We start from the raw sequence: 26,624 nt of genomic DNA on the forward strand, positions 1-26,624 counted from the left end.
TCTCAGAAAAGGAAAAATGTTTATTTTCAGCAAGTCCAAGGTTCCAAGTAGGGAGAGGGACTAATTTACCTCCGTCCCCCAGGGCCTAAGGCTGCTGCTCTGATTCGGGCTTTGGAGATGGGGAGCCACCAATGGGGAAGGAGGCAGGAAAGTCACTTGTACTGAGGGGAGAGTGGAGGTACAAGTGGGGCGGCGCAAACACTCAGCATCCTGTTGATGTCCACCTGGGTTGATTTATCCACCTCAGCCTTGAGGCGGCCGCTGACCCCCAAGCTGGGCAAACAACCGGGCTCCTCTCCAACCTCCTCTCCCAGGGGAACCAGAGCATGGGTGGAAGACACAAATGTACTGGGGCAAGGCAAAGTGAGGCTTGAGGCCAGCTCACCTGCCACGGGCAGCAAGGCCTGCAGTTGCTCCACACCTGCTTCCTCGGGGATCAGGGCCAGCTCCAACTCAGGCTCCAGCTCTGCCTCAGCCTCCCTGTCCCCCTCCCCTGCCTGATTCAGCTCGGGATTGCAATAGTTGATGTACTGGTACAGGGGCCGCAGGCGCTGGGCCTTTCCTGCAAAGACCCAGGGCAGGGCAAGAGCTAGAACACCAAGCTGTGCCATGTCAGAGTTCCATCAGGCAGGAGGAAAAGGGGAGGCCCAGGGGCTGCCACTCACGCTCCAGCCCCAACGTCTCTGAAGGCGCAGACACTGTACTGGTCATTGCTGGGAGCACTGGAGCCCCCAGACTCTTGCGCTTCTTGGCTTTTTTGTGCTGTTTGGCAGATGGTAAGGGCTCACTCTGGCTACTTTCTGGCTCCTCCTTCTGCAACGGCAGGCCCTGTGGCATCTCCACTTCAACCCTAGGATGGGCTTGGTGGCTGGGCCCTGGAAAGCTGGGGGACAGGGGGCTAAGGAGCCGGCCTCCAGCTTTGGCTCCTTTGTCCTGACCATAGGGAATAGCCCTGTCTGTCCACCACCTGGCGCCCAGATTCTTGTGTGCTTCCTGGTCAGTGAGGCTCTGGGCCGGACAGAGGACTAGAGCTCCTGGGAGCTCAGTTCCCTGACAAGGCCTTGAGACTCCTCTGGCTGCCCACCCCGCTATGCCAGGGCCCTTCGGGAACAGAGGGAGTGAGTGACAGCGGTGACGGTGACGGGATGCCGAGGCACTGTGCAGGAGTGCAGGATTTAGGACCCCTGCTGGTGCGCCACCCCCACCGCGCCCCCGCCCAGCAGCTCGTCCCTCTGAAAGCCCCCTCACTTGACAGGCTTCCTCTTCGGACCGTGACTGGTCCTTACAACGGAGGCCGTGGGCCTGGGGCCTCTCTCCTCTAACGACTCCACCTCTAGCTTGAGCCTCTCTTCTTCCAGCCTGAGTTGTTCCTCCTGGAGCTCCGGCTCTGAGACTGGTCCTGCTGGGCCCTTGTCTTCACCCAGGGTCCGGCAGGCCTCATAGGCTGGTACCAGGCACCGGTCTGCCATCACTGGACACTAGAGGTGGCACATAGGTAACTGATCACCAGGCAAAGGATGCAGGGGATCAGTCATTAGACACCGGACAAACACCAAACGCAGACGAAGGGCACCAGCCCATGGCCCTCCCTGTCTGGGGAGCTTGTCCTGGCACTCAGGGGAGCGTCGCACGGAGTTTGGCCTCCTAGGGTGCCGCGGACAAGTGTTTGAAGACCACACAGCCTGATGGTCACCTCAGAGCTCTGAGCGTGGCCACCGGACGACTCCGAGAGCTGTGCCGGCCCCGCGGCGGTGCCCTCCGGGGCCCCGGGCCGCCTCTCGGCCCCTGCTGAGGCCATGGCTGCGAGGAGTCAGCGCCTCGACGGCTGCTTGCGGGGAGGAGGCGAGGGGCCGGCCCTGTGGACCTGGCGCTGGCCCCAGACACCCGCCGGCCACAGCAGCCCGCTGGGAAGGGCGCCTGACGGTGGCTCCTCTCCACCCTCAGCTGGAACTACAAGCCCCAGAAGGCTGTGCGCCAGGGGGCCTTGGCCCCTGACCTCAGGGACGGAAACTATTGTTACCTGGCAACAGCAAGCCCGTGGGGTTGCAGCAGCCGGCGGCAAAACTCCCCCCGCGTGTGGCGGGGAAGGGGTCGTGACCCGGGCAGGGAAGTGGGCTGGCAGCGGAGGCGGCGAGCGCTGGCGGGCAGCGGGAACGGAGGGCACCGCCGGGGTCAGGATCCCGGCCCCGCACCAGGGAGGAGGCGCGGGGCTGAGGACGCGGCCAGGGCCCGGAACCGCGGCGCCCAGCAGGCCTCGGCGCACCGTTGCAGGGCAGCGAAGGCGGTATGTGCGAGGGCCCGTCCCGCATCTCGGGGCCCATCCCTCCAGACCCTACGCTCTGCCCTGACTACTACCGGCGGCCGGCCTCGGGTGAGTGGGGGTCGGCGCGGCGGGGCGAGGCCCGAGCGAGCTTGGGCTCTGCTCCACCACTGAGCCCCGCGCTCCGCCCCGTCTGGCTTGTCAGCCCTAGGTCGCCTCGAGGGAAACGCGCTGAAGCTGGACCTGCTGACATCGGACCTTGACTTGGACGCCACCCCTCCGCGCGGCCCGCGCATGAATCCCGGAGCCAGACAGATTCTGGAGCGTGGCCGGAGTGGCGTCGGGGGCGTGCTGCTGCAGCTCAGGGGCATCTCCCTAGGCCCAGGAGCCTCTCCCAAGAGTAAGTTCGGACAGAAGGGGTAGCGCAGCGAGTAGGAAGTCAAAAGCGTTGCTTCTCCTTCCCAGATCTGGGCTCAGGCTTTGCCCCTCTGAGTGTCGTTTTCCCCAACTATAGAAGGACGGGGGAAATGCATTACTTCCTCCCTGGAGAGGACTTGACGTAGTTCCCGAGAACCCTAACTCAGCTTAATGAATTCATGCATCAGCGAAACATTGTCTGCTGAGTGCCCACTGCGTGCCTGCCCTATAGGTGAAGAGACGGATATGATATACAAAATGATTAATGATGTACTTCACAATAAAAATATAGAGAATAATCAGGGACAGAAGAAGATAATTACTATGTCAGGAAGGGAATAAGCAATGCCTTTGGAGAAAGTCAGGGAGAGGTCAGGGAGATCTTTCCGTAGGAGGGAGTGTGTGGGCCGGTTTGTCAACTAGTAGGAGTTGGATCTCCTGGACTGTATATAGGGTAGAGTCTGGCAACATCTTTTTCCCAGGGAAGGACCCTAAAGACCATGAGAAGGAGAACCTGAAGCGGATCAGGGAGATCCAGAGGCGTTTCCGGGAGCAGGAGCACAGCCGGGAGCAGGGCCAGCCCAGGCCCCTGAAGGCTCTGTGGCGCTCGCCCAAATATGATAAAGTGGAGTCCCGGGTCAAGGCCCAGCTGCAGGTACCTGCCTTGGAGAGCCAGAAGCATTGTTCATCTTGTTGACTGATAGGCAGTTATACTCAGATCCGAGTTACGGAGAGAGATAAAAATCACAGGGGACGAAGGTAACCAGGGCTAGGAAATAGAAGATTCTACTGCAGAGTCAGGCTGTGAGTTTCCTCAGAAGTGGTGATGGCTGGGTGCTCCTGAGAGGCAAGTAGGAATTAGGCAAGGGGAGACTGGAAGAGAACATTCTACTGAGATGGAACCTCACAGATAGAAGTCCTAAGACCAGAAGTAGCATGTGTAGTGGGATGTTGTGCACAGGGGAGAAGAGCATGAGGTGAGGCTAAGACATCAGCTGGACCCACATCCTAAAGGATCACATAATCCACTTTGTAACCTTTATTTCGAAGGGCAGTGAGATGGGCAGGGGGAGGGGTATGGTGGTGGGATTCTTAGGCAGATAGTAGTACCATTTCTCTATCCAGTCTTCAGAAGAAGGAGCAGGATTGAGAGAAAAGACAATAAGGTCATATGTAAATTTGTTGAAGCTGAAGCATTTGTGGGACTCCCAGGGGGTGGGCGTGTGTCCAGGAAGCAGATGGAGAGTCAGGTCTGGATCTGAGGACGGAGACCCAGGAGTTATTGAGGATTAGGCTGAGGACAGGGAGATGAGGGAAGGAACTCTGGATTTGAGTGCTTGGAGGCCAGCTGTGAGTGACCTTGGTGGGGACAGAGCCAGGAAGCTTGTCCAGGAAGGAGAGAAAAAGGGAATGGTAGCCAGAGCCACGACTGAGGTAGAATGAGGGGTGGTTCATTGTTTTCTTAAACATGTGAGAGGCCCACATACTTAAATGCTCATGGATAGAAGTGTTCTTTTCAAGGGGGAAGAGGCCCATAGGGCTGGAGATAGAGAAATGTCCTCACCGGCAGGAGCAGAAGCTTACTTGTGCAGTTGGCTTAAGACCCTGACATTAGCCTGACTGATTCCTCTGCTGTGCCTTGCCCTCCAGGAGCCCAGCCCTGCATCTGGAACAGAGCCTGCCCACTTCCTGCGGGCACACTCCCGCTGCGGCCCTGGGCTCCCACCCCCTCGTGTCCCCAGTCCTCAACTAACTCCAGCAGGCCCCAGTGCTAAGGTGAGAGGATGTGTGGGGGCCAGGAGGTAGGGCAGGGATCTTGAAGGGTTCAGGAGCATATCACAGTGCTATCTGCCCCATCATGCCATGTCCTGCAGGGGCCAAGCCTGGGTGTGGACTTCATTAGCCACAATGCCCGCGCTGCCAAGAGGGCCCCCCGGAGGCATTCCCGCTCACTGCAGGTCCTGGCACAAGTGCTAGAGCAGCAACGGCAAGCCCAAGAGCACTACAACGCCACGCAGAAGGGCCATGTGCCCCATTAGTAGGTCCCACTGCCCAACATCCAGGGTGAGGGGGACCTATGGAGGGTGGGAGACAACCTCTGCCCTCAGACCATCAACTCTGAGCCTGTGCATCTGCAGCTTGTTGGAACGCAGAGATCTGTGGCGACGGGAGGCTGAGGCCCGCCAGCATAGTCAGCCGGACCCTGCCATGCCCCCTGGCCACACTCGCATGCCGGAGAACCAGCGGCTAGAGACACTGAGCAATCTGCTCCAGAGTGAGTTCATGGGCAGGGGGTAGGGGTGGAATGGATGGGGAACCCAATGGGGACCGGTACCCCTGCCCAGCACTCACTGTTCCTGGCCCCCTTGTAGGCCAGAGCCAGTTGCTACGTGAGCTAGTGCTGCTGCCTGCTGGAGCCGACTCACTGAAGGCCCAGGGCCATCGTGCTGAGCTGGACCGGAAGCTGGCACAGGTAGAGGAAGCCATCAAGATCTTTTCTCGCCCCAAGGTTTTTGTGAAGATGGACGCCTGAGCCCTTTTATGGGGATAGTTATGGGGGGTCCTCACCAGGGATCGCCGCACGGTTGCAAAGGGCAGGATCAGGCCCCATTGTAGAATGGAGTCTGAAGACAGCAGCTGTGGGGTGGGCAGTATCCCTGGAGCACTCTTCCCAACCACTGGTTGTAGAAGGGTCAGCCCAGCCTCTTAACCCCTTTGTCAAAATTAAACCTTTTGTACACAGTGAGGTTTGTCTCCTTAAGAGCATTTCTTACCCTAGAAATGCCAAGCCTGGTGTTCTTCCTGCTGCTTGACTGCAGAAAGGTCTCCCTGTTGTCCTTATCACTCCTGCCTTGTGTCCAGGGCAGAAGGCAAAATTGTGAGACCATGGAGGACGCTAAGCCTGGGACACAGAAAGACCATGACTGCATTTGTAGAAAACCTTTAATGTTCCCCAGACTGAGAGGGCCCTGTGAGCAAGCTAAAAACCCCCACCAAGGAAGTCCCTGCCATGTCCCAGCAGCCTGGAGTAGCAAGGGGTTGCATCCTTGCCCATCAGAGGCTAAAGCCACTACCATCTCCTCGCATGCTACTCCCCCAGCCAGAGCTGGCCTGCTCCTGATCATCCAGGGAGGGCAGAGAACTGCGGGCACCAGGAAGTAGACGGCCCTGGCGCAGGTCCCAGCATGGAGGCCCTTGAGACAGCCCATTGGAACAGGGAGGCTGGCGGTTTTCAATGACCAGATCATTGCTATCATCGTCACTCTCAGCCTCAGTAGGCCCAGGCCCAGCAGAGGAAGGCCCTGTCAGACGCCCAGATGCTCCCCGCACCACATTATTGCGCTGATTGGCTGGCTTGACAGTGACAATGAGATTGTGGCTGTTGGCGACCATCATGTCCGTCACTTGGTCCAAGGTCTTCCCAGCCACCTCAATACCATTGACCTCGAGGATCTCATCACTGACTGCCAGCAGCCCCGTACTCTCAGCCAGGCCCCCTCGTACCAGGCGGGAGATGAAGATGCCTGGAACCCGTTCCAAGCCCTGGGGAGCTACACGGACACTCATGCCATCTCGAATGTAGAAACCCAGGGGGCGGTCCGAGCCATGCTTGTGCAGCCGAACCCGTCGGTGGGTCTCAGGCAGTAGGTCCACATCTATGACTGAAGAAACCTGGCGGAAATCTTGGGGCAGGCTGATTAGCAGGGGTGGCCGGGTGCGCAGGGGTGCCACTGGCCGAAGTAGGAGCCCTTTCTTCCGCCGCTGCAGAGAGTTGGAGGCAAAGGCCAGGCCACTGGAGTCAGCTTCTGCTGCAGGAGAGGGGGGTGCTGAGATCAGAAACCCTGCTCTCCCACGTGGGCCCTTTTCCCTCAGTCTCGGGCCTGGGGAAGGGGACACTGTAGCTATTTCCTACCACTTGGAGGTCAGGCCAAGGGCAGGGACTGCAGAGGGTGAAGCATGGATGCCCTGGGCATACACTAACCCTTGTAGACCTGCCCTGCCGTCCTACCCCGCAGAGGCTGCCCACTGTACCCCATCCTCCTCACCCCGCTTCTGTACTAGCAGGCGCAGCGGTGGGGGCCCGCTGGCCAGGGCCCGGTGCAGGCTGTCGTCGTTGGTGAGGGGCAGTAGGTCACCGTGAGCATCTGTATAGCCAAGCAGCACATCCAGGCCCGGGATCTGGTGGACTGCACGCAGCAACCGCGAAAACTCTTGGAAGCCACTCACCGAAGCGCGGGGCAGCGCGAAGCGTCGGAACTCAGCATCAAACTGGAGGCAGGGGGTGGGTGAGAGGAGGGGTCAGGACGGGGCCCGTGCCCTTTCCCACCACAGGTCCGAGGGTGTTAGAGGTCGGAAAAGGCTGTCGCTATGGCTGCAGCCTTGCCCCCAGACCTCAGCTCCAGTACGAGGGACGCTGTCCAAGGTCTTCTCCCCGCCCTCCAGGTACCAAGGCCACAGAGGGGCTCTCGGGGCCGGCAGTGGAAGGAGGAGGGATGGAGGAAAGCGAGAGGAAAGGCCGGAGAATGGGACATGAATGATGGAGGCGAGAAAAAAGGTGGTGGGGACTAAGAAGCCAGGAAAGGGGAGAATAGGGGAATTGGAAGCGCCTAGGGCCGAGGCCGGAGCCGGGGCCAGAGGGGCCCTTACTTTGCTCTTCACCTCGACGATGTTGTCGGGACTGCGCGCCGGAGTCCTCTGCGGCCTGGCCATGGTGAGGCCGGCGGGCCGGGGACGGTGCCCCAGGCGGCCCGCCTGGGCGCAGGTGCACAGCCCGGGCGACCGGCCCGTCGCCCCGCCCCTGGCGGTAGCACTCGCCCCGCCCTCCCGTCCGGACCATGACGTCAAGGGGGCAGCGACAGTGAGCGGTACGCGGAGTCCACGTTTCCTAGGAAACGGAGATGGGGTGGGGGCGTCTTCGTGTGCTCTTGCGTCATTACGCTCCTGCGCGCCAGTCTCCGAGTCTGGGGGTGGGGCTTCGCCAATCCGAGGGGAGACAGGGAAGTGGCGTTTACCGAGTGTTGTCTGTGTCCTAGTATTTCCACTGGCCTTACGAGACTGCACGTTTAGATGAGGAAACTGAACCATAAGTATTTGCTGAGCAACTCGGTTCACACGGTGTTGAAGTGGCTTTGAGCCAACTCGCTTGACCACTCGTGGCCGCAGCCTCAAGCTCCAGATCCTTCCCTTCCCATCCCAGCCAGCCCTGGGCCCCATCCTGCCCGGCGGCACGGGAGTCTTGACGAACGGCCCACACGGCGGGCCGTTCCTCGGAGGCACTGGGGTAAACCAAGCACGTTGGCACCCACCGTCCCGAAACAGAGTCTGCACACACGTTCCCGAGCCACACGAGCTCGTGCGCACGCGCGGGCACGCATGGGGGCGGGGCCTCGCCCTCGGGTCCCGCCCCGCCACAGCGCGCTTCCTCTACGGCGAGAGGCGGGGCCCGGCGTCCGCGGGAAACGCGGGCTGGCGGTTCTCGGTGCGGGGCGGCTGCGGGAATGGCGGGCATGGGGAGCTTGGTCCTGCGGCCCTGGATTCGAGAGCTGGTCCTGGGGTCAGACGCTCTCTCAAGTCCGCAGCCGGGGCAGCTGCTCGAGGTGAGCCCTCCCGCATTCTTCTCAGGCCTCGGAGACCAGGGCAGGGCCCGAGGGCCGTGGGATTGACGCCAGTGGACGCCCTCAGGTGCTGCAGGAGGCCGAGGCCGAGGCCCAGGCCCCGGGCCCGCCCCGCGTCCCTGACACATCTGACGTCGCGGCCGCGCTGCTTGTGTCTGACGGGACCCACAGCGTCCGGTGCCTAGTGACGCGGGAGGCCCTGAACGCCTCAGACTGGTGAGAGACGCCGCGGAGCCCGGGGACAGCTGAGTGTAGCGGGAGGGAGGCTTGCGCCGGGGGTGGGCGGGCCGCTAGCGGGCGGCGCCGTGTTCGAGCGGGCTGAGGCCCGAGGGCCGTGCTTGCCGCAGGGAGGAGAAGGAGTTCGGCTTCCGAGGGGCAGAAGGCCGGCTGCTGCTGCTGCAGGACTGTGGGGTCCGCGTCCAAGTCGGCGAAGGCGGCGCGGTGAGTGGAGACGCTGGCCTGGGCGGGTTAAGGAGCCTGGCTCTCCGTGACAAGCCCCCAAAACCTGTCCCGAAACTCAATCCCTCAGGCGGCGGAGTTCTACCTCCAGGTGGACCGCTTCAGCCTGCTGCCCACAGAGCAGCCCCTGGAACGGGTGATTGGTTGGTAAGCGATGGCCCCCCTCACCGGCTGTTCCCCCTACCCCGGGCCTGGCTGCCGTTGCAATGGGGCTTTCGGATGGTAGGGCTTAGGCCTTCCAGTAACAACCTTGCCTGCTACTCTCCTTTCTTGGCCCCAGCAACCAGGACCCGGATGTGCAGAAAAAGCTATTTGACTGCCTGGAGTGAGTATGGGGTTGGGCTCTGCGGCCAAGTGTGGCTCTGTCAAATCTGTGTAGACAGGCCTCAGGATTGTTCCTCAGGCTTGTCCTCTCTGTTTCTATAGGGAGCACCTTTCAGAGTCCATCTCCCCCAGCCCAGGTACTTACAGGGGTTGGCCAATGACCCTAACACCCGCAGAGTGACCTCTCCAGTCATCACCTCTTGCTTCCTTAGTAAGCTCTTCTCCCTGCCCACCCTTCCCTCCCGCCTCTTCAAGTTTTGGCCCATCCTCTGGTCCCTGCCCTCAGGCCTTGCACTGTCTCAACTTCTGGATGAGGTGCAGGAGGACCAGGAGCATCAGGGGGCGCTGGTGCACCTGGCTGAGAGCTGTCTGATGCTGACAGGCCCTTGCACAGCGCCCCCCCTCACCCGCTGGGCCTCCACCCGCTGTAGGGCCACGGTCAGTCTGGGGCTTTCCTTGGGAAATGTCAGGGTGAGGAGTTGGGCAAGGGCTAGTCTGAGAGTTTATGCCCCACAGGGAGAAGCTGTGTACACTGTCCCCAGCTCCTGGCTGCACATCTCGGAGAATGACCAGCGAGTTCTGAGCTCTCTGGGCCCAGGCTCCAGGACCCAGGGTAAGGAGGACTGGAGAGGTGAAGAGGGGAGTACCTGGGGGCCCAATGCCCACAGTGCTAATAAGCTCCCCCTGACCCTCAGCTCCAGAGCTGCCCCCACCAGACCCAGCTTTGCAGGACCTATCGCTGACTATCGTCTCTCCTTCCTCACCTACTTCCTCAGGTAAGGTGATGCTCAGGCCACAGGCATTCACTGCTCTCAGCCGGGTACCCAGGCCGCTGCAAACGGTTGCTCACCCAGATGGGGGATAAGCACTGTCCCTGTAGGCCTGCCTAAACTCACGGGCCACTGAGCTGCGAGGGCTGTACTCATGGTCCCCTTCTTCCCAGGAACCCCAGCTTTACCCAGCCACGTGTCCTCAGAGGAAAACGGTGCCAGCATCAGCCTTCTGCCTGCCCTGTCCTTGGCAGCTTCAGACCTAGTGCAGAAGGGCAGCTCCCAGGCTGTACCAGCCATCTGTTCAGCCCATGGCCCCCTGCCCCCTGGCTCCCCACACTCTAACCCTGTACCCAGTTCCCCACTCCTGAGCTGCACCCCAAGTCTTTCTCCCCTTGGCCATGTACCCAGCCCACATCAGGCCATTGTGACCAAGGCCCAGAAACCCAGCCTGGAGTTCAAGGAGCTAGGGTTGCCCCTCAAGAACTGGCATCAGTCTCCAAGGACAAAAAACGCCACAGGAGCCCTGGAATCCAGTCCCGTTTGGGTGAGCATAGGTGGATAGTAGAATGGGGTGGGCTTTGGGTGCAGCTGGGAGTAGGGGTGGGGAGTAGCCTTGGATTAGGGGTCCTTCTAGGCCCTGCTCTTGCTACCACATCACTTTCAGGACCCTCCAAAGAGGCATCGTGATGGTTCCGCCTTCCAGTATGAGTACGAGCCACCCTGCACCTCCCTGTGTGCCCAGGTCCAAGCTGTCAGGTGAGTGCCAAGGGCTGACCCCCCCCCCCACACACACACTTTCAGTCACCAGTCCCCATTGCCATACAGCCATTGTTTTCTTCCCAGGCTTCCTCCCCAGCTCGTGGCCTGGGCCTTGCACTTTCTGATGGAGCCACAGCCAGAGTCTGAGCTAACCCAGGTGTGAGGGATCACGTGGGCATGTGGGCGGATGTATGCACACAGATCCACGGCTGGAGATCGACAAACAGTGTTCCACACTCTGCTCCTTTGAGTTTTTTAATAAAATAATCTCATGCGGCAGGAAAAGGAGAGGGATCAGGGGTTGGGGCCGCCGCCTCTTTGGTCTGTGGCTGGGGAGGGGGGGGTTGGCTCGGGGCTGGAGGGCTCTGTAGGCTGTGGGGGTGGAGGTTGGGTTCCAAGGCCAGATCCTGCAAGGGAAGGAGAAAGGCAGAGAAGGGGTCAAGACTGGACCAAGCAGTCCTGCTCCCCTCCCCAGTGGCCCCAGCTGCCTCTTACCGAGGCTTGGAGAGGAGGGCGCCTCGAGCTTCGGCCTCCGCTTGAGGACAGGGGAGCGCTGCAGCCGCAGGGGCCGTTCTGAGAGACACAAATACTTGGCAAGGGGGGTGCCCGTTCCCACCCCTCCTCCTGGACTTCCACTGTGTGTATGCATGAGCACACACTGTTGCCTGCAGAGCGTCCCCCCTTCCCCTGCCTCCTCCCACCCCTCGTGGAGGTTGCTGTTCCGGAGGTGGAGTCAGGGCTAGTAGGAAGGATTCGTCAGACCCTTGCTCCATGCCTTCTGGCTCCCTGACTGTGCATTCTCACATCACTGGTGGCCCCCTCCAAGGACCAGGGCCATGAAGAGAGTCCTGGAGTCTACCCTCCCCCGTCTCCTGCACTCAAGCACACAGGGAGGTGTCCCCCCTCACCAACAGGGGCCTGGAGCTGGTCCTCATGCACAGACACTGCTCGTCGCCCTGCTGAGAGAGGCCTCGGCCTCAGTTGGCCATCTAGAGGAGGCCAGGGTATCAGGGGATGGTCTGGACAGCTATCCCCATCCCTTGCCTCCCCTTCTGTCCGGCTGGGGAGCCCAGTATTGGAGTGGGAGCTAGGGTACCTGCTTACCTTCATTCCTGGGGCCCAAGCAAGGGTCCTCTGGGAGGCCCAGGCTGTCTGGGGAGGGGCTGGCTCTTCGTGGGCTGGGGCTGGGACAAGGAGAGGGGGGGCCCGGACCATCCTGTTGGCCCCAACCACGGCCCCTGAGCTCTGCATTCAGCTGCTGCCCCAGTGTCTTCCAGCTGGTAGACTCAGGACCTTGACCCCCTGGACCAGGTCTGCATGAGGGGTCTGAAGGGAGAAGGGTATGAGCCTAATCAATGGTTTGATCTCCCTCCTGCCTATCCTTGCATGTTCCCCAACAGACAGCAGCCCTTACTCACCAGCAGACACGGAGTGGGTGCGGGACTTGATGGAGATGGGAGGGGCCTCTGTGGAACTGTCCATAATGTCACCTGCAAGGAGGGCCTGGGGGTTCAGGCACCAGCCCTTGGAAGGTAGGGGAAGAAAACCTGGCCTCTTTCCCTTTAACCCCAGGACAAGAAATGCCTTGGAGACCATCTTTAAGGACAACTCCCTCACCAAAACGGTACCATCCTAGGACAGGGTCCCACTTACCATCTGAGCCAGCCTTCTTGATCTCTCCATCCTTGCTCTGTAGGAAACAGGGAAGTCAAGCTCAGTCTGGTCCTGCCCTCACTCTAGCCTTGTTCTTTCTTCATTCTTGTAACTACCACTAAATGCCCACCAGGAGATGCAGGGATGGGTGAAGAGGAAGCTGATGCAACCCATGGGTGGTGATGAGAGGCTGGAAGTAGCCAAGGAGGAGCTCCCAACAGAGGAACGGGTTACAAGCCACTGGGATGCCACAGATGGAGCACAGTGAGATGAAAGAAGTGACAGGGCTGAGGCCTTGGGCAGGGTTAGGAACCAGGGCAGGATCTTTAGGGGAAGTCCCTGGAGGACTTGTTTCAAATGCAAATGACAAGGTCAGGGATTTGTTAATCTACAGAGAAAGGACCATCCCAGCTCCAAGGAAGAGACAGCAGTGGCCAGGGCAGAAGCCAGGAAGGAAAAAAAGGCTGAAGCCAATGACTATTTTGAGGAAGAGGGGGTGGAACCGATAGAGCAGCGTGTGTGTCATGAGTCTCCTTCTGGTCACATATGTCACCCACAGACTGCCACAAGCCACATGTCCCCTGCCCCCTCACTTTGCACTTGCATCCCTCCCAACTTACTTGCTTCCTCTTGCCTTCGGCACTCCCGCTGCTTCTGCTCACACCAATCCTCTGCAGCATCACTTGGACCCGCTGTTCAAAAGATGGGGCCAGCTCTGTGTCTCCCCGCTCCAGGGGCCGTCGCTGAGGACAGAGAAGCTCAGATGGGGAGAGAGCCCACTGCCTCAGTCCTAGCAGAGCCCTCACCCCTTGTCACCAGGCCTACCTTGTCAGGTCTGGCCCCCAGTGTTTCCTCCTCCTCTTCAGCAGGTAGCAGTATCATTGAATAGGCTTTGCTTTCCCGAGTATAACGAGGCCGGCTCCTGCGGGCAGGGTCAGGGCTGCTGGTGCCCCCCTCAGCCCCACCAGGCTCCTCACCACGGCCAGGACGGGCTGGTGGCCGCAACAGGTCTCCAAGTGTGGTCTTTCGAGTGCGGGGAGCTGCCCCAGGGCTGGTCTCTAGATCAGGTCGTGGCCCCCGTGTTGAACGAGGCTTCTTGAAGGCAAAGAGGGTACCCAGCTTCTTTCGCAGTGTACGAGGGACAGGGGTGGCACCCCCCTCGTTGGCCGGGTCCTCTTCAGGGACCCAGCTGTGGGAACAGCCAGCAGTGAGTGGGAAGGCCCATGGAACAGCCCACCCCCTCCCACCCACTACAACTGCCCCTCACTCACAGGCGATCCTGCTGGATCAGCCTTTTGGAGAAGAATTCCTCCACGCCCTCGTCCACGCGGGCACTGAGCCCATTCCCTTCCTGCGGCAGGGCTGGGGGCACCTGGGGGACACCATAGGGTCAGGGCTGAGCACAACCATGAATTCTTTCCACCCCTTGTCCAGCAACCTGGCCTAGGCAACTCCAGAACCCGGGAGATGGAGTGACCCTAAGGGGCTACTGACAAACCTTCCTGTGCAGCTGGTGGGCAGAGATGCTAGTTTCTCATATCCCCTCGCCAGTAGTTGGCCCTGGACACACAAACCTGGCCCACACCTGTTCTTGTCCCATGGAGTCTCTTACACACCCTGAACCAGCAGGCTAGAACCCAGAGGCCCCCTGGGTCACACATTCCCATTTGCCACCCCCTCTGCTCCAAACAGTTCCCTGCAGTACCCTCCACCCCCACCCCACCCGGCCTGCTGGCAGCTCAGCAGCGCCTGCTGCTGCGTCAGACCCTCTGGGGGGCCTCAAGCCTTCTGTCCTGTGTCCACTGCCCCCACCAGTACCCAGCGCACGTACACATCTCATATAAACACCCACTGGACCTGCAGTAGATGCAGGATTTTCCCCTCAGCCTGGGGGCCCAGCATCTTTCAGGAACCCTGGAAGAGGGAGGATAAGATGGACACCCTCCCTCGCACATCCATCCATGCAAAGGGCCAACACAAAGTGCAGTCCCAAACTGAGATGTATCCCCAGTGAAATCCACACACTCATGACCCTGCATGGGAACAACCTGGAAGGTTGGCCAGGAAGGGAAGGGGTGGCCAGGAAGAAGCCAAGACACGGCAGCACGACTAGGTGGTCTTGGGCCCCTACAACCCACCTCCCTAGCCGCCATCACTCCTGAGGAGCGAACAAGCCACTCGTGACCCCCAATTCCAAGAGCTCTAGAGTGGGGGAAGGGCACTCACCTGGGGGCCCCCCGGCGGCGGCCGGTGGTGGTGCTGGCGCCGTGGCCGCGGCCGGGCCCGGGTCGGATGGCGCAGGGGTTGTCCAGAGGGTGGCAGGTCCATGCGAGGCAGTGGGCCGGCCTGGGGCCCGGGGGCGGCGGGGCTCGGAGAGCCACGCGCAGAAGGCCCCGCCTGCGGCTCCGCATCTTCCCCCGGAGCCGCCAGCTCGGGCTCCGGTTCCTCAGCAGCACCTAAGGGGAGAGCACCAGAAGAGCACGGAGCAGCGAGCCAGGGGAGGTGGTGGTGACAGCGGCGCTAGGGCGGCGGGGGACCCGCCCAGGGCGCGGGGAGGGGCCCGGCTACGCCACCCGCCCCCCCCCGGCCCCTCCCCCGCGCCGCTGTCCGCGGTGCTGAGCGCGGCCCCGAGCGGCGCGGCTTTGCGCTGCCTCCAAGCATGCGCATCCTGGGGGTGGGGAAAGGGGCGGGGGAGGCGAATGGAGACCGTGGCCGCGGCTGGATCCTGGTCTGCTCAGGTCCTGCTCCACGCCGACCGCAGCAGACCCCAGCCTGCAAGTTGCAGAGGGCCTGGGCTGGCTCAGTCAAGGGTCAGGGAATTCCCTGGACAAGACTGAACGTATCCACGTGTCCAGGTCCCCAGAACTAATGAAGAACTTTCAGCCCGACCTGGTTAATTCCCTTTTCCCCAGACCCTGACTTACTGTGAGTGGAGGGAACCAAATGAAGGCACTGGCTGGACTCAGGCCATTTTTGTGGAGGACTGTCATCCTAGTGGGGAGGGCAGAAACTCAACCTGGGACACAGGGAAGCTGCCTCCCTGCCTTCCACACTCCATAACAAGATGGGAAGATCTAGAGTTCTGAGACCACATACCTTCTGCTCTTCTTCATCCTCTTGCTTTTCCTTCACCTCCTCAGGGAAGAAAAGACCTTCCAATTCCCCAGGCCCAAGGGGGCTGGTCTCACCTCCATCCAGCGCTGGTATAGCAAGAGGCATTGCCACTGTTGCCTGCCGAGCCAGATTCTCTACCTGCAATACCAGGCACCCCAAAGACAGGCAGTTGGGCCTCAGCCATAGTTCCATCAGTCCTAAAGGAACCTGAAATACCTCTGGGCTATAGGACCCCAGAAGACATTACAGAACCCCTGCAAGGCAGTGGCAGGTCACTGTGGGTATGTGGGTGCGTGTGCCTGTGCGTGCATGTGGTGCATGTGCACGATTGTCCCTCACCAGCCGATCCCGGGCTGCATTCAGCCCCTCCAGAGCCTGAGCCACAATGCTCTCTGCCAAGGTCCCTGTAACTGACAGCCGCATATCCCTGAGAGCAAGAGAGAGCAAAGATGAATGAGCTATCTCTGCCCAGTCCTGTTCATTCCAGTCCAGCCCAGGCCCATCCAGCCCACCTGAGCCTAGTGAAGGCATCTTGTAGTAGGTGCTCTGGAAGCAGCTCTGGGAGGCCCCTTGAGCCCACCAGGACCCCCTCTAGCTGCTCCCTCCACCTGGGTCCCTGTAGCATCTGTGGGCAGAGGCTTCTTGTTGTGTCCAGTGTGGCCTGAGTGAAGTCCTGGGCAAAGATCAGAGCATGGAGAGTGTGGCCTGAGGCTCCAGCCCCCACAGAACATTGACACAAGGGATAACACAGTCAAAACTATGAGATAGGTGTCAAGCCTGTTTACAGAGGTGGGGGTGGGGCAAGGGTACCATCTTACCTGAATATCCTTGCGGCAGACCTCACCCACCTGTCCTAAGAGGCCCTCCAGCTTCTGCCGCAGCTGCCACTGGTGACTTGGGGAGCTCCCAGCCTCATACAGAATTGGGAGGATCTGGAGGCCAAGTAAGAGAAGGAGTTTCAAGTTGACACCTGATTAAGAGGGGAAGGGTCCCTGCAGCAGCGGTTGGGGAAGGAGTGCTCACACTGAGAGAGAAGTTGGCATTTTGGATGGCATCCTCTGCCTGGTGCACAGCAGCTTCACCCTGAGGCCCAGCCCCACAGCCCAGGAGCTCCATGTGCTCCTGCACTGACTGACACAGTTCATTCACTTCCTAGGGGGGAGGAGGTGTGCATCAAGAATCAGTGAAGTCCTGATCCCCTCCAGCCCCCTGGACTCTGCTTCCTTCCCAGGGTCTCCAACAGGGTGAGTGAGGTCCTGGAGCCAATACTATCCGGCCAGCCACTCATGGACCCTATCTGTTCAAGGAGGGCAAGCAGTGTCTCCTTTGGTTCATTTTAGGGACTTTATATATACTTCCTAAGTGTCCAGAGCAGGAAGACAAGGAACGGTTAGGCACGTCTATGTTTTTAGATCACTCTGCTTACTAGCCACATAGAGGACAGGATGCGGTGGGCAGAAATGGGAAGAGACATGGAAGAAGGACCGGGAGGAGCAAGAAGATAGTTGAGGTGGGGGTGAGGAGCAGTGTGTTGGAGAATTAGCAGAGATAGGAGCAAGGAGGTCTGTGGGGGTTCTAATATGGCCAGGAGAGACCTGGCCCAAACCTCTGTCCAAAACACTTGGTCAGTTTGAGCATGGGTGAGAATGGGTTCTAGGGTAGAGAGAAGGGTTTGTGGGAGGTGATAAAATCATTTTAAGGTGTACAGAATGTGAAGTCTGGGTCAAGATGCCTGGGCTCAAAAGCCTGGGAAAGAAGGGGAATTTGGGAATGAATAGGTGGGAACATGGCACAAAGGCAAGGTAGGGGAGAGGGACGAAGCCAGGGAAAAGGGTTGCTGGGTTTGGCCCCAGCAGAGGTTGGTAGAGAAGAGAGCCCTGCAAAAGGCAAGTCACAGATGGGGCTACAATCAGCTGGGGGTGGGGGGAGAATTAAGGGAGAATTTTTAAATATCTACCATCTTAAACAGAAGAACCTATTTAAATGCTTCTAAAAGGCATCTGGGGGTGTTATTTGGGAGAGCTACCTGTCCTGGAGAGTATAATTTAGGCAGCCTCGCCCCAAGAAAGTCAGACCCTCAAACTCATTGGAGGGTTCCAGCGGCTACAGCTCTTCCCATCCCCAATCTTCTGTGCCTACTCAAGGCTGAGAGAGGAGACACTAACCTGCTCTGAGGGGTCTGAGACCAGACCAGGTGGCCGCGGACGGGGCATGCGGTCAGAAGAGGCATGGTCCGCACGGTTATTCCTCAAAAGACAGGCTTGGATCTGGGCACAAGGGATATTGAGAAGGGGTAGGAGGCGGGGCCAGGGCACAGAACAGGGCAGGGATGAGGAGAGAGGGACCCACACCTGATGCACTGCGCGGGCGGTCAGTTCAGGGCGGCTGCGATGTGCCTGGGCCACGTCGTTCAGTGGCAGAGGCATGGCCTTTAGGCTGCGGTTCTGCTCCAGGGCCTGCGCCACGTCCAGCAGGCCCAGGGCAGACGTGTGGTTCCGGTCCCAGACCACAGACCTGGGCCAGGCCGGGCTTCAGTCAAGGGCAGAGCTCCGCAGGCTCCACCCAACCCGCGGGCCAGGTCCAGTCACCTCGCGCTCCAGTGGCCGACTCTGCTCCTCCACCTTCCGCCCTGCCCCTTAGCCCGCCCGCCCCGCCCTCCTGCCCCGACCCCGCCCACCGGAGCCTGGTGTTGACCCGAAGTGCCTTGGCCAGCATTTTGGCGCCGGTGTCACCCATGGCGTTGCCGCTGATGTCCAGCGCCGTCAGGTTGGGATTGGTGCCCAGGGCCCGGAGCAGGACGCTAGAGGCCTGCTTTAGCCGCGACTCAGCCACGGACAGAGACTGCAAGGGCTGGAGTTAAGGGAAAGCCATTTGGGTCCGGAATCAGCGATCAGCAAGGAGGGCGGGTTGCAGGGTCTGAGGGAGCAGGAGCCACAGGGGCCCGTTGCCTGAGGATCCCGCGTGGCCCCCAGACTCACACAGTCGTCATCCTGCATGAGCTGGACAATCCGGTGCAGGACGTCGTCCAGGGTCTCCCTGTGGGGCAGGAGCCGTGGTTTGGAAGGACCCGGGTCGGGTGGTGGGGTGCTGTCTGGGAGGCCCGGGAGGGAGTGGAATGGGGGCTCACTTGCACCGGACGTTGAAGTTCCTTCCAAGTGCCACATGTCGCAGGGACCGACTCCTCCCGATGGCCAGCACCAGGGTCACCATGTCTGAGCCGAAGCCTAGGGGCGCCTCGGGTCACGCATCAGGAGAGGCTGAGGGGGTGGGGATGGGGTGGGAACGGGGTGGGCAGTGGGAGGGTGGGTTTCGGGGCGGCCTCACCATTATCGGCCAAATCCAGGGAGCTCACGGCGCCGGCGTCACACACCAGGTCCTGTATCACCTGAGCGCCGGCTGAGCGCAGCTGAAGGTGACAGGCGGCGCTCAGGCCAGCGGGCCACAGGTGCGGAGGCTCAGGCGCCCGCCGGCCCGCGCCCGCCTCGCAGCCCCCGGCGCGTGCGGCGCTCACCTCACAGGCGCTGAGGTCCAGGTGCAGGTCGCCCGTGTGCGTGTTGAGCGCGAGGCCTTCCAAAAGGGCCCTGGGAGGGGACGTCACCGGGGGTGGCGGGAGCTGGGAGAGGGGGCCCCAGGCGCGAACGGATTCCCCGCAGGAAGGGCGGGGACGCGGGGGCGGGGGCGCCCCGGGGCGGCGGGGCGGGGCGGGGCGGGGCGGGGCGGGGCGGCGACTGACCTGAGCGCGTCGGGCGGCAGCCTGCAGCCCGCCAGGCCCAGGTGCCGGAGCGTCCCCGCGCGGCTGAGGAAGCGCTGCAGCGCGGCGGGCGCAGCCCGGGACTTCCTGGGGTGGGCGAGCGGGAGGAGTGGGCTTCCGGGCGCGGGGAGGCGGCTCCCGGCCCCCCCGGCCCGCCCCCCTTACGTGCGGGAGAAGACGTTCCTCGAGGCGTCCAGGTGGCGGAGGCTGGGGCAGCAGCCGCGGGCCAGCGCGGCGAAGAGCTGCGGGAGGAGGGTGTGGGCCACTGGGACGGCGGCCGCGCCCCCTCCGCCCCGCCCCGCCCCGCCCCGCCCCGCCCCCCCGCTCGCCCCCCGCGGCCCGCCTCTCACAGTGTCCAGGGCGGCGTCGGTGGCCGCGAGGTTCAGGAACGTCAGGACATTAGGACGGCTCAGGAAAGCGTAGAGGCCCTGACGGGAGGTGGCCGGAGGCTCAGGGACCGCCTCACGGGGAGCCCCCGGCGGCCCTGCCTGCAGCGCCCCGCCATTGCCTCCGAAGACACTCACCCCGTGGTCCTGCGAGGCCCCCAGCGCCCCGGGGTTCCCGGAAAGGTCCAGGTGGGTCAGGGCGCTGTCAAAGGCCACATTGGCAGCCAGTGCGCGGCCCAGAGACCTCATTCCTGGGGGCGGAGGACGGACGGAGTGGCTCCCGGCAGTCAGGCACTCCCCCGCCCCCCTCGCCCCCCGCGCCCCCCCCCCCCCCCCCCCCCCGGGCCCCGACCTACCTCTCGGGGTCAACCCTGTGTGCGCCAGGCCGAGCCTCCTTAGGGCTCCTGGGCGATGCTCCAGGTGTCTGCTGAGAGCAGTCACGCCTGGGGAATGGGGGCAGCTGTGTTGCCGCACTTCCTCCAGCACCAGCCCCCCGGGGTCCCTAGGCCCCGCGTACCTCGGTCGTCCAGCAGGTTCCCATTTAGGCTAAGTTCCCGGAGGGCAGAGCTTGAGTGCCCGGCCAGTGCCTGGGCCAGTCGCCGGACAAAGTCTCTGGGGACCAGACCCCAGGCGTGAGATTCCCATCTCCTCCAGGCCACAAGCCTCCGTCGGATCCCAAGCTCCCAGACTCCTGTCCCAAGCCCTGCCCTGCCGCCCTTACCCTCTCAGGCCACAGTTCTCTAGCACTAGCTCCTCCAGGTGGGACGACTGACTCATCATGTGCAGAATCTGTTCTGAGACCTCAAGGCTCTGAGAACCAGAGAGGGGGCTCAGTGAGTCGCACACTGGTCCCCACGCCCTTGCTCCTCCCTGCCGCTACACTCTTACCAGCTTCATGTCCACACAGGAGAGGCATTGGAACCATAGGTTGTAGGACAGGGCAGCCACACTCAAGGCCAGGTCCCTGGGTGGGGGAAGGGGCAGGAGTGGAGTTCAGGGCCCTCCAGCCAGATCCTAGGCCCACATCCCCCTCCATGGAGAGGCTGAGGCCCAGGAATGCGGGTCATGGGATCTCCCTCCCTTCCCAGGCCTGGCAGGCCACAGACCGACTGCCCAGATGGCTGAAGTCGCATAGACTGAAGTGGCGACAGCCCTGACGATGGTAGATGGTGTCCACATCCTGGATGGGAAGAAGATGTCTCCAACTGGCTTGGGGTCACAAGGGGTAAGGGGACCCAGTGCACATGGGGGACCAGATATCTCTAGAGCCCCTGAGGAGGGCCGTACTCTCACCCACTGAATCTCCTCTCGGAAAGGGAAGCCGTTGTAGTCACACAGGGCCTCGTATGTCTCCAAGAAGCCACCTGGGGGAGGTGCCAGGGGTGTAAAGGAGTGAAGAAAAGGAGAGAGAAAAAAGGTCAGAGAGAGAGGCAGATCAGACCCGAGCTGCGTGGTGGCTATGCCTTGAGTGACTGTTCAGTTTGGGAGACCCTCAATTCAGGGATCTGGGGCTGCAGGATGGGGATACGCTGGAAGCCCTGTGTGGCCTTTTCTTGGCCCTTACCACAGGGGCTGCTGGGCACAGTGTCCTCAGAGGGGCTGCTTCTCTCCAGGCGAGCCAGCATGGAGGGGGACGTGGGCCTCCGGAATAGCTTCCTGGGGAGGGGGAGAAGGGGACTTGTAGCCCCTGGGATGGGAGGCAACCCACTTATGTCATCCAGAGCACACCCCTCCTTTCCTGCTGGTCCCTTGTCGTTGTTGGGCCTCACCCAAGGGTGGAGCAAGGGAAGACCTTCTTGATGGCTGCAGCAATGTGCTGGGCCAGCTGTTCCAGGGCAGCCACACCAGGAAACTCCAGGACCAGCTCAGGCAGGGACTCTAGCTCAAAAGTCACCTGGGGAGGGAGGGCTGCTGGATTGGGCTCCACCTGTGGCCGAAGATGGGAGCAGGGGCAAAAACCAGTCTGCAGGCCATGGGGGTGGGGTATCAGCTGTCTCACCTGAGGGGGTGTCTCCTGCAGCGCCATGGCCTGGACCTCCAGGTAGCTGAATGTGCAGTCCACCTATGGAGTGCCCCAATCAGCTGGAACTGAGGCCCTAGGCCACCCCCCGCCCCACACTCCTGGGATCCCAGTCCCCCGGGCAGCCCGGAGCTCAGAGCCAGCCCTGCCTGCCTCAGAGCCCAGTGCGGTTGGAAGGCCGGAGTCCCCAGGCAAGTCGGGGACGCAGCTCTCACCAAGGAAGCTGCGGAGGGCGAGGTGGGGGCGGCAGTCAGCCTCCACTCACCCTCAGCGGGAGGCAGGTGTGGAGCAGGTAGGCTCGCCATCGTAGCAGCGCCTGCGGGAGGGAGCGTCTGAGCCCTGGGCAGGCCAGGAGGCTCTCCGCCCGCCCCGCGGCCCTCCCGGGCTCTGCCCCTGCCATACCAGGACATGACCTCGCTCAGCACCCTCCCGCTCGGGTAGCCAGGTCTGCAGCAGCAGCTCGGCCTCCTTGGGCCACAGGAACCTGGTGATCTCGCCTGTGGAATGGCAGCCTGCTGAGTGACTTTGGTCATCCCTCGAGGTCACTCGGCCGTGGTCTGTACCAGGCTTGTGGCCTGGGCTCATGTGTGGGCCAGCAGCAAGGGGCGGAGTGGAGGTGGGGGCGCCAGGCCCTTCCCAGGAGCAGAGAGAAGTGCTCGAGGGGCCCCGGCCGCCGCCGGGTGAGCTTACCTCTCAGCTCGCACGAGATGCCGCCGTCGGGGGTCTGGGCCATGGGGCCGCGGGGTGGCCCAAGCAGCTCCGCCGAGAAGCAGTTGCGGGCGGGCGCGCACACAGGAAGCCTGGGGGCCCGGCCCGCACTGCAGCCACCTGCTCCTCCTGCGGCGGAAGGTACGCGCGGCTTCCTGCCAGGCCGCCCCCAGCCCGGCTCCTCCCCGCCTCGGCCTCCGCGGCCGGGAGACGTAGGAGGGGGGGCAGAGTCCCAGCTGTCCGCCCGCCCTGCCGCGCCGGAGCTCCTTGGGCAGGGCAGCCGTGGGGTAGGGGTAGGGGTAGGGGTGGGGGGGCGGAGGGCGGAGGGGGGTCGCGCTCGTGGCGCGCGCCTCTTGTGGGTCCTAACCCCGAACTTCCACCCCGCGCCGCAGTCCTTGCCGCTGGCACCAGGGGGCGCTGCCCGCTCGGGGAATCCCTGCGGCCCACCCGCGTTTGTCCTCCAAAATCCGGCTGTGGAGGCAGACAGGGGGCCGCCAGGAGGAGCGTCTGTTCAGCAAGGAGCATCAGATCTCTCCCAGGATCTTTCCTAACACCCGGGTGGTACCTGAGGGATCTAATCTGTTGGTCCTAACCCGGAGTCTGTGACACCGTCGGAGATCCACCAATTTTTACTTAAGTAATCCCTAGGGGGACTCGAACTCACGGTCTCAAGATCAAGAGTCGTATGCTCTGTCAAATGAGCTAGCCAAGCGTCCCAGCAATCCGCCAGCTTTTGAACCGGCAGGAAAAATGCCAGATGGAGGCTCTGCAGTGCGGGGTCCTCAGCTTTCATCAGGTTCAGGCCAGTTAAAGGCTGGAAGGTGGGGAGTATTCTCAGGCCACGAGGGGTGAGCAAAGGCCAGGTACATGGGGGGGCCTCTCCCTTCCACGGGCCCTCACCTCTGCTGGAGAGAGTTTAGGAAGAGGGGAACCCCTAGAGGAAGGGAAAGCTAGTGTCTCCAGGGCTGGGAGGGGCCAGCAGGTCATGGGGTGGGGTCCTGCTAACCAGAAGCATGCTGCCCTGTAAAAGATGCGGGTTCACAGGAGAATTATTATTTTCTTCCACTACAATCCAATTAAACTCTACGTATTGGGAATAGACCTTTGCCCCTGCCTACAGCTCAGCCAGGTGGGGGTGAAATAGCCCTGAGAGATGAGAGGTGGTCAGCAGGGTCCCTTGGCTTCCTCCGCACCTAGTTACCCCTCCCCACCTCAGGCTGGAGAGAAGTGGGAACCTCCTCCAGGCACATGGTCATTCCACCTCTCAGCAGAATCTCCTCTCTGCAGGGGACTGAGACAAAGTGCCGGGGAAACTGAACAGTGGCCACTTGAGCAAAGCCTCCCCTCAGGCAAAAGGCCTATGGTATGAAAGCAGAGGACTAGCTAGGGCTGATGGGAGGACTCAGTCGGAGAAGCTGTTCCTGCAAAGAGGCACCAGTCGGCTCTGCTGTCACCCAGTTTGAAAGATGAGTTTGGGTTAAGACCTAGGGGAATCCCTGGGTGGCGCAGCAGTTTAGCACCTGCCTTTGGCCCAGGGCGCGATCCTGGAGACCCGGGATCGAGTCCCACGTCGGGCTCCCGGTGCATGGAGCCTGCTTCTCCCTCTGCCTATGTCTCTGCTTCTCTCTCTCTCTGTGTGTGACTATCATAAATAAATAAAAAAAAAATTAAAAAAAAAAAAGACCTAGGACTCCAAGACCACATAGAACCCACAAGGCTTAGAGTGAGAACTCAGTAGGTCTCTGGCACTCACCGCAGGCCAAGGTGGAGAGCGCTAGTCCTAGGGGGTCCCTGGGTGGCTCAGCTGTTTTGTGCCTGCTTTCAGCCCAAGGCGTGATCGTGGAGTCTCGGATCGAATCCCGCATCGGGCTCCCTGCACGGAGCCTGCTTCTCCTCTGCCTGTGTCTCTGCGCACCTCCCCCCATGAATGAATGAATGAATGAATGAATGAATGAATGAATGAATAAATAAATAAATAAATACAAAACAAATAAATAAAAGCTTTAAGAAAACAGCACTAGTCCTGAAGGCGGACTGCCTGAACTTACCTCCCACCCCACCTCTCACCAGGTGTTCCACACTAAATAACTTGGTCAACCTTTTTGGGCTTCCAGTTCCCGCTTTGTAAGTGGAGCTATTAGCTCACCTCAGTGCTGCTGTAAGGAGCAAATGCTGCCCGAGCGCCCAGCACAGGGCCTGGCGCTGTGGACTCCTCTGCCAAGCCGGCCAGGGCAACCCCAGGGCTCCACGGCAGAACAAGAGAAGACCCACCTCGCTGGGGTTTCTCTGCTGAGGAGGCTTAGGACGCGAAGAGGGAAGGACTGCAGCGGGGACCCCAGGCTGCCGCACACGGCTGGTACGTGCCCGTCTGCGGAGAGCCGTTGGGCTGGGCGCGGCCGCGGAGGGCCAACCAGAATCGCACGGGAAGTCAGGGCAGGGGCACAGGCTAGCCACACTCTCAACTGCTGGCGGCCAGGGCGGCGGCGACAGAACTACAACCGCCGTCAGAGACCAGGTGAACACAGGGACTCCGCTCCTAACAGCCTGTCTGCGTCCTAGAGGGCACCACACCCCGAGGGGAGGGCGCGCGGGAGATGCCCACAGCGCATCGGGAGGCACAGGCCCCGCCCGGCCCAGCAGCGCTGCGGAAAGGGCCAGGCTGCACCTCCCGGGGCGGCCACCAGGCTCCCTGCAGAGGGTTTTAAAAGACTAGGTCGCGGCCACAGGAAGCGACGGGCCCAGCTGCTTGCTGGGCTGGGCAGCAGGGACAGGGTGGCGCCAGCCCAGGTGTGGAAGGAAATAATGGCTTAACAGCGGGTAACGACCCCATCAAAAGTTCTCCGGTGTGAAGTGGCTTCTGTACTTTGATTATATATAAATATAAAATCTGTGTCTTAAAAGGTGTTTTTTTAAAAATTTTCTTTAGTCATGAGACAGAGAAGCAGGTTCCCTGCAGGGAGCCCGATGCAGGACTCAGTCCTGGACCTCGGGGTCGCGTCCTGAGCGGAAGGCAGACACTCCACCACCGAGCCACCCAGGCGTCCCAAATAAAAGGTTTTATACATAATGGAGTCACATGGGGTATATCATGGGCTACGCAATAGGGGATCCCCTTTAAGTTTCTAACACATCAGAATGACTTTTCTTGCCCCCTCTCCATCCAAAACTGACCTACTTTTATTTCAAACAACTTGCATTTACACGAGAGATAAAAAGCTATGCTGGGGGGTCACCTGGGTGGCTCCGTGGTTGAGCATCTGCCTTTGGCTCAGGTTGTGAGTCCGGGATCCTGGGATCAGACTCCCACATAAGGCTCCCTAAGGGGAGACTGCTTCTCCCTCTGCCTACGTCTCTACCCCCCTTTCATGAGTCTCTCATGAATAAATAAAATCTTAACAACAAAAAGCTATGCTGAAGATAAGAGATAAAGAACTTACTGTTCCTTGGAGATTATAAACACCAAAAAAATTAAGCAAATTATATACATCCACCAAAACACGGTAGGGGGGGGAACTCTGGCCTCCAAAGGGGCTGGCCCATGCGTGAGACAAAGAACCCCACACTCAGCGTCAGGCCACTAACACTCGGTCCAAATAGCGGACTGCCAGGTTCTGAGTCTTGAGGCCTCGTTACCTGTTTTCCTGGGAGACGGGATTACGTGGACAGGACAAGCAGCCAAGTGGTCACACATACCTTATCTTTTGTTACTTCACACTGGAAACCACCAATTCAGAATTCTGGTCAAAAAGCCCTAGAATTAGTGGCTGAAGCTTTTACCTAAAATGGGTTTGCCGAAGCTCTCTGTCCAGAAATGGCCAGCAGCAGCAGCAGCAGCAGCAGCAGCAGCAGCAGGTGTTTCACTAACACGTCAACTTCCTATTCCCACTCCCTTGCACCTGCCCCTGCAGGGCTCTGAACAAGCTCTGCGGTCTAGGGCTCTGTCCCTGCAGCTCGCGGACTCACTGGCCTCCCTCCCACAGGAGCTTCTCTGAGGCAAACTGGGCCCCGCCTGTCATCCTGCACTTGGCAGAATTCAACGTACAGATCTCAGACTGCACTGAACTGAGCCTCAGAGGACAGAACTTCCCACGAGCCCCTGCATCTCTAACCTCTGGTCACCCTTCTGCCGCAGGGACCACTCCTAAGGCGGATCACGGGGCGAGCAGTCGTTCATCCACACTTGCTACTCACCCCTTTGGGGAGTTAGAAACCCACAACAGGATTCACTCAATAATCCCACCATTTGCCAAGATCATCTTCCAAGTGCTGTCTCGAGAGGAAGTGGCCTCTGAGAACAGAGTGTGCCTCTGAAAGGCGACCAGGCCTGCACCCGAGGCCATGCGGACCCTCTGGGGCCCCCATTAAGCATAGATCACACGTGACGG

The 26,624-nt window shown here is 60.8% G+C and overlaps 5 protein-coding genes and 1 long non-coding RNA gene across 21 annotated transcripts; 2 read left to right on the forward strand and 4 right to left on the reverse strand.

Moving 5' to 3' along the window:
* C5H16orf86 (chromosome 5 C16orf86 homolog) lies at positions 1 to 1,934 on the reverse strand. 5 transcript variants are annotated; one of them, XM_038538606.1, is made up of 4 exons: positions 1,694 to 1,934; positions 1,249 to 1,478; positions 666 to 898; positions 1 to 589 (listed from the first exon to the last, which is right to left on the reverse strand). In XM_038538606.1, exons 1-4 carry the CDS (start codon positions 1,796 to 1,798, stop codon positions 153 to 155), a joined length of 1,005 nt encoding a protein of 334 aa, XP_038394534.1. In that variant the 5' UTR covers positions 1,799 to 1,934; the 3' UTR covers positions 1 to 152. The 5 variants fall into 5 exon arrangements, with proteins under 5 accessions (XP_038394534.1, XP_038394536.1, XP_038394535.1 ...); XM_038538608.1 differs by having other exon boundaries at positions 1 to 562; positions 1,694 to 1,919; XM_038538607.1 differs by having other exon boundaries at positions 666 to 883; positions 1,694 to 1,913.
* An 87-nt stretch (positions 1,935 to 2,021) lies between these two features.
* Positions 2,022 to 5,423, forward strand: ENKD1 (enkurin domain containing 1). The gene is made up of 7 exons (XM_038538605.1): positions 2,022 to 2,371; positions 2,466 to 2,660; positions 3,160 to 3,332; positions 4,328 to 4,453; positions 4,552 to 4,715; positions 4,816 to 4,952; positions 5,050 to 5,423. Exons 1-7 carry the CDS (start codon positions 2,287 to 2,289, stop codon positions 5,208 to 5,210), a joined length of 1,041 nt encoding a protein of 346 aa, XP_038394533.1. The 5' UTR covers positions 2,022 to 2,286; the 3' UTR covers positions 5,211 to 5,423.
* Positions 5,424 to 5,602: 179 nt separating this feature from the next.
* On the reverse strand, positions 5,603 to 7,991 carry PARD6A (par-6 family cell polarity regulator alpha). Of its 3 annotated transcripts, none has more exons than XM_038538598.1 (3): positions 7,325 to 7,991; positions 6,724 to 6,946; positions 5,603 to 6,486 (listed from the first exon to the last, which is right to left on the reverse strand). In XM_038538598.1, the coding sequence occupies exons 1-3, from the start codon at positions 7,889 to 7,891 to the stop codon at positions 5,732 to 5,734; spliced, it is 1,545 nt and encodes a 514-aa protein (XP_038394526.1). In that variant the 5' UTR covers positions 7,892 to 7,991; the 3' UTR covers positions 5,603 to 5,731. The 3 variants fall into 3 exon arrangements, with proteins under 3 accessions (XP_038394526.1, XP_038394527.1, XP_038394528.1); XM_038538599.1 differs by having other exon boundaries at positions 5,603 to 6,483; positions 7,325 to 7,486; XM_038538600.1 differs by having other exon boundaries at positions 7,337 to 7,449.
* Positions 7,992 to 8,089: 98 nt separating this feature from the next.
* Positions 8,090 to 10,892, forward strand: ACD (ACD shelterin complex subunit and telomerase recruitment factor). 3 transcript variants are annotated; one of them, XM_038538601.1, is made up of 12 exons: positions 8,090 to 8,274; positions 8,360 to 8,508; positions 8,640 to 8,733; positions 8,822 to 8,898; positions 9,032 to 9,076; positions 9,155 to 9,212; positions 9,331 to 9,513; positions 9,592 to 9,688; positions 9,771 to 9,851; positions 10,019 to 10,392; positions 10,513 to 10,604; positions 10,692 to 10,892. In XM_038538601.1, exons 1-12 carry the CDS (start codon positions 8,176 to 8,178, stop codon positions 10,768 to 10,770), a joined length of 1,428 nt encoding a protein of 475 aa, XP_038394529.1. In that variant the 5' UTR covers positions 8,090 to 8,175; the 3' UTR covers positions 10,771 to 10,892. The 3 variants fall into 3 exon arrangements, with proteins under 3 accessions (XP_038394529.1, XP_038394531.1, XP_038394530.1); XM_038538602.1 differs by having other exon boundaries at positions 8,092 to 8,274; positions 9,178 to 9,212; positions 9,362 to 9,513; XM_038538603.1 differs by lacking the exon at positions 9,331 to 9,513.
* Positions 10,849 to 23,272, reverse strand: CARMIL2 (capping protein regulator and myosin 1 linker 2). 7 transcript variants are annotated; one of them, XM_038538583.1, is made up of 41 exons: positions 23,140 to 23,272; positions 22,904 to 23,053; positions 22,222 to 22,368; positions 21,934 to 22,028; positions 21,797 to 21,847; positions 21,511 to 21,573; positions 21,281 to 21,405; positions 21,076 to 21,167; positions 20,805 to 20,875; positions 20,618 to 20,691; positions 20,400 to 20,475; positions 20,233 to 20,321; positions 20,029 to 20,123; positions 19,868 to 19,954; positions 19,650 to 19,762; positions 19,476 to 19,553; positions 19,291 to 19,367; positions 19,108 to 19,212; positions 18,886 to 18,955; positions 18,699 to 18,780; positions 18,502 to 18,598; positions 18,353 to 18,410; positions 18,052 to 18,224; positions 17,726 to 17,888; positions 17,540 to 17,641; positions 16,398 to 16,526; positions 16,223 to 16,306; positions 15,887 to 16,047; positions 15,714 to 15,801; positions 15,357 to 15,512; positions 15,185 to 15,251; positions 14,487 to 14,716; positions 13,532 to 13,632; positions 13,086 to 13,449; positions 12,881 to 13,003; positions 12,261 to 12,297; positions 12,026 to 12,097; positions 11,712 to 11,933; positions 11,516 to 11,596; positions 11,103 to 11,180; positions 10,849 to 11,014 (listed from the first exon to the last, which is right to left on the reverse strand). In XM_038538583.1, exons 3-41 carry the CDS (start codon positions 22,262 to 22,264, stop codon positions 10,902 to 10,904), a joined length of 4,185 nt encoding a protein of 1,394 aa, XP_038394511.1. In that variant the 5' UTR covers positions 22,265 to 22,368; positions 22,904 to 23,053; positions 23,140 to 23,272; the 3' UTR covers positions 10,849 to 10,901. The 7 variants fall into 7 exon arrangements, with proteins under 7 accessions (XP_038394511.1, XP_038394512.1, XP_038394510.1 ...); XM_038538584.1 differs by having other exon boundaries at positions 11,516 to 11,563; positions 16,193 to 16,306; XM_038538582.1 differs by having other exon boundaries at positions 11,516 to 11,566; positions 16,193 to 16,306.
* Positions 23,273 to 23,822: 550 nt separating this feature from the next.
* Positions 23,823 to 26,622, reverse strand: LOC119871967. 2 transcript variants are annotated; one of them, XR_005360222.1, is made up of 3 exons: positions 26,431 to 26,622; positions 23,993 to 24,146; positions 23,823 to 23,881 (listed from the first exon to the last, which is right to left on the reverse strand). It is a non-coding gene; the product is annotated as an uncharacterized LOC119871967 (long non-coding RNA). The 2 variants fall into 2 exon arrangements; XR_005360221.1 differs by lacking the exon at positions 26,431 to 26,622 and adding an exon at positions 24,386 to 25,077.
* Positions 26,623 to 26,624: the final 2 nt, after the last annotated feature.

This window comes from Canis lupus, chromosome 5, assembly GCF_011100685.1.
Source record: "Canis lupus familiaris isolate Mischka breed German Shepherd chromosome 5, alternate assembly UU_Cfam_GSD_1.0, whole genome shotgun sequence".
In the NCBI taxonomy this organism is placed as follows: domain Eukaryota; kingdom Metazoa; phylum Chordata; class Mammalia; order Carnivora; family Canidae; genus Canis; species Canis lupus.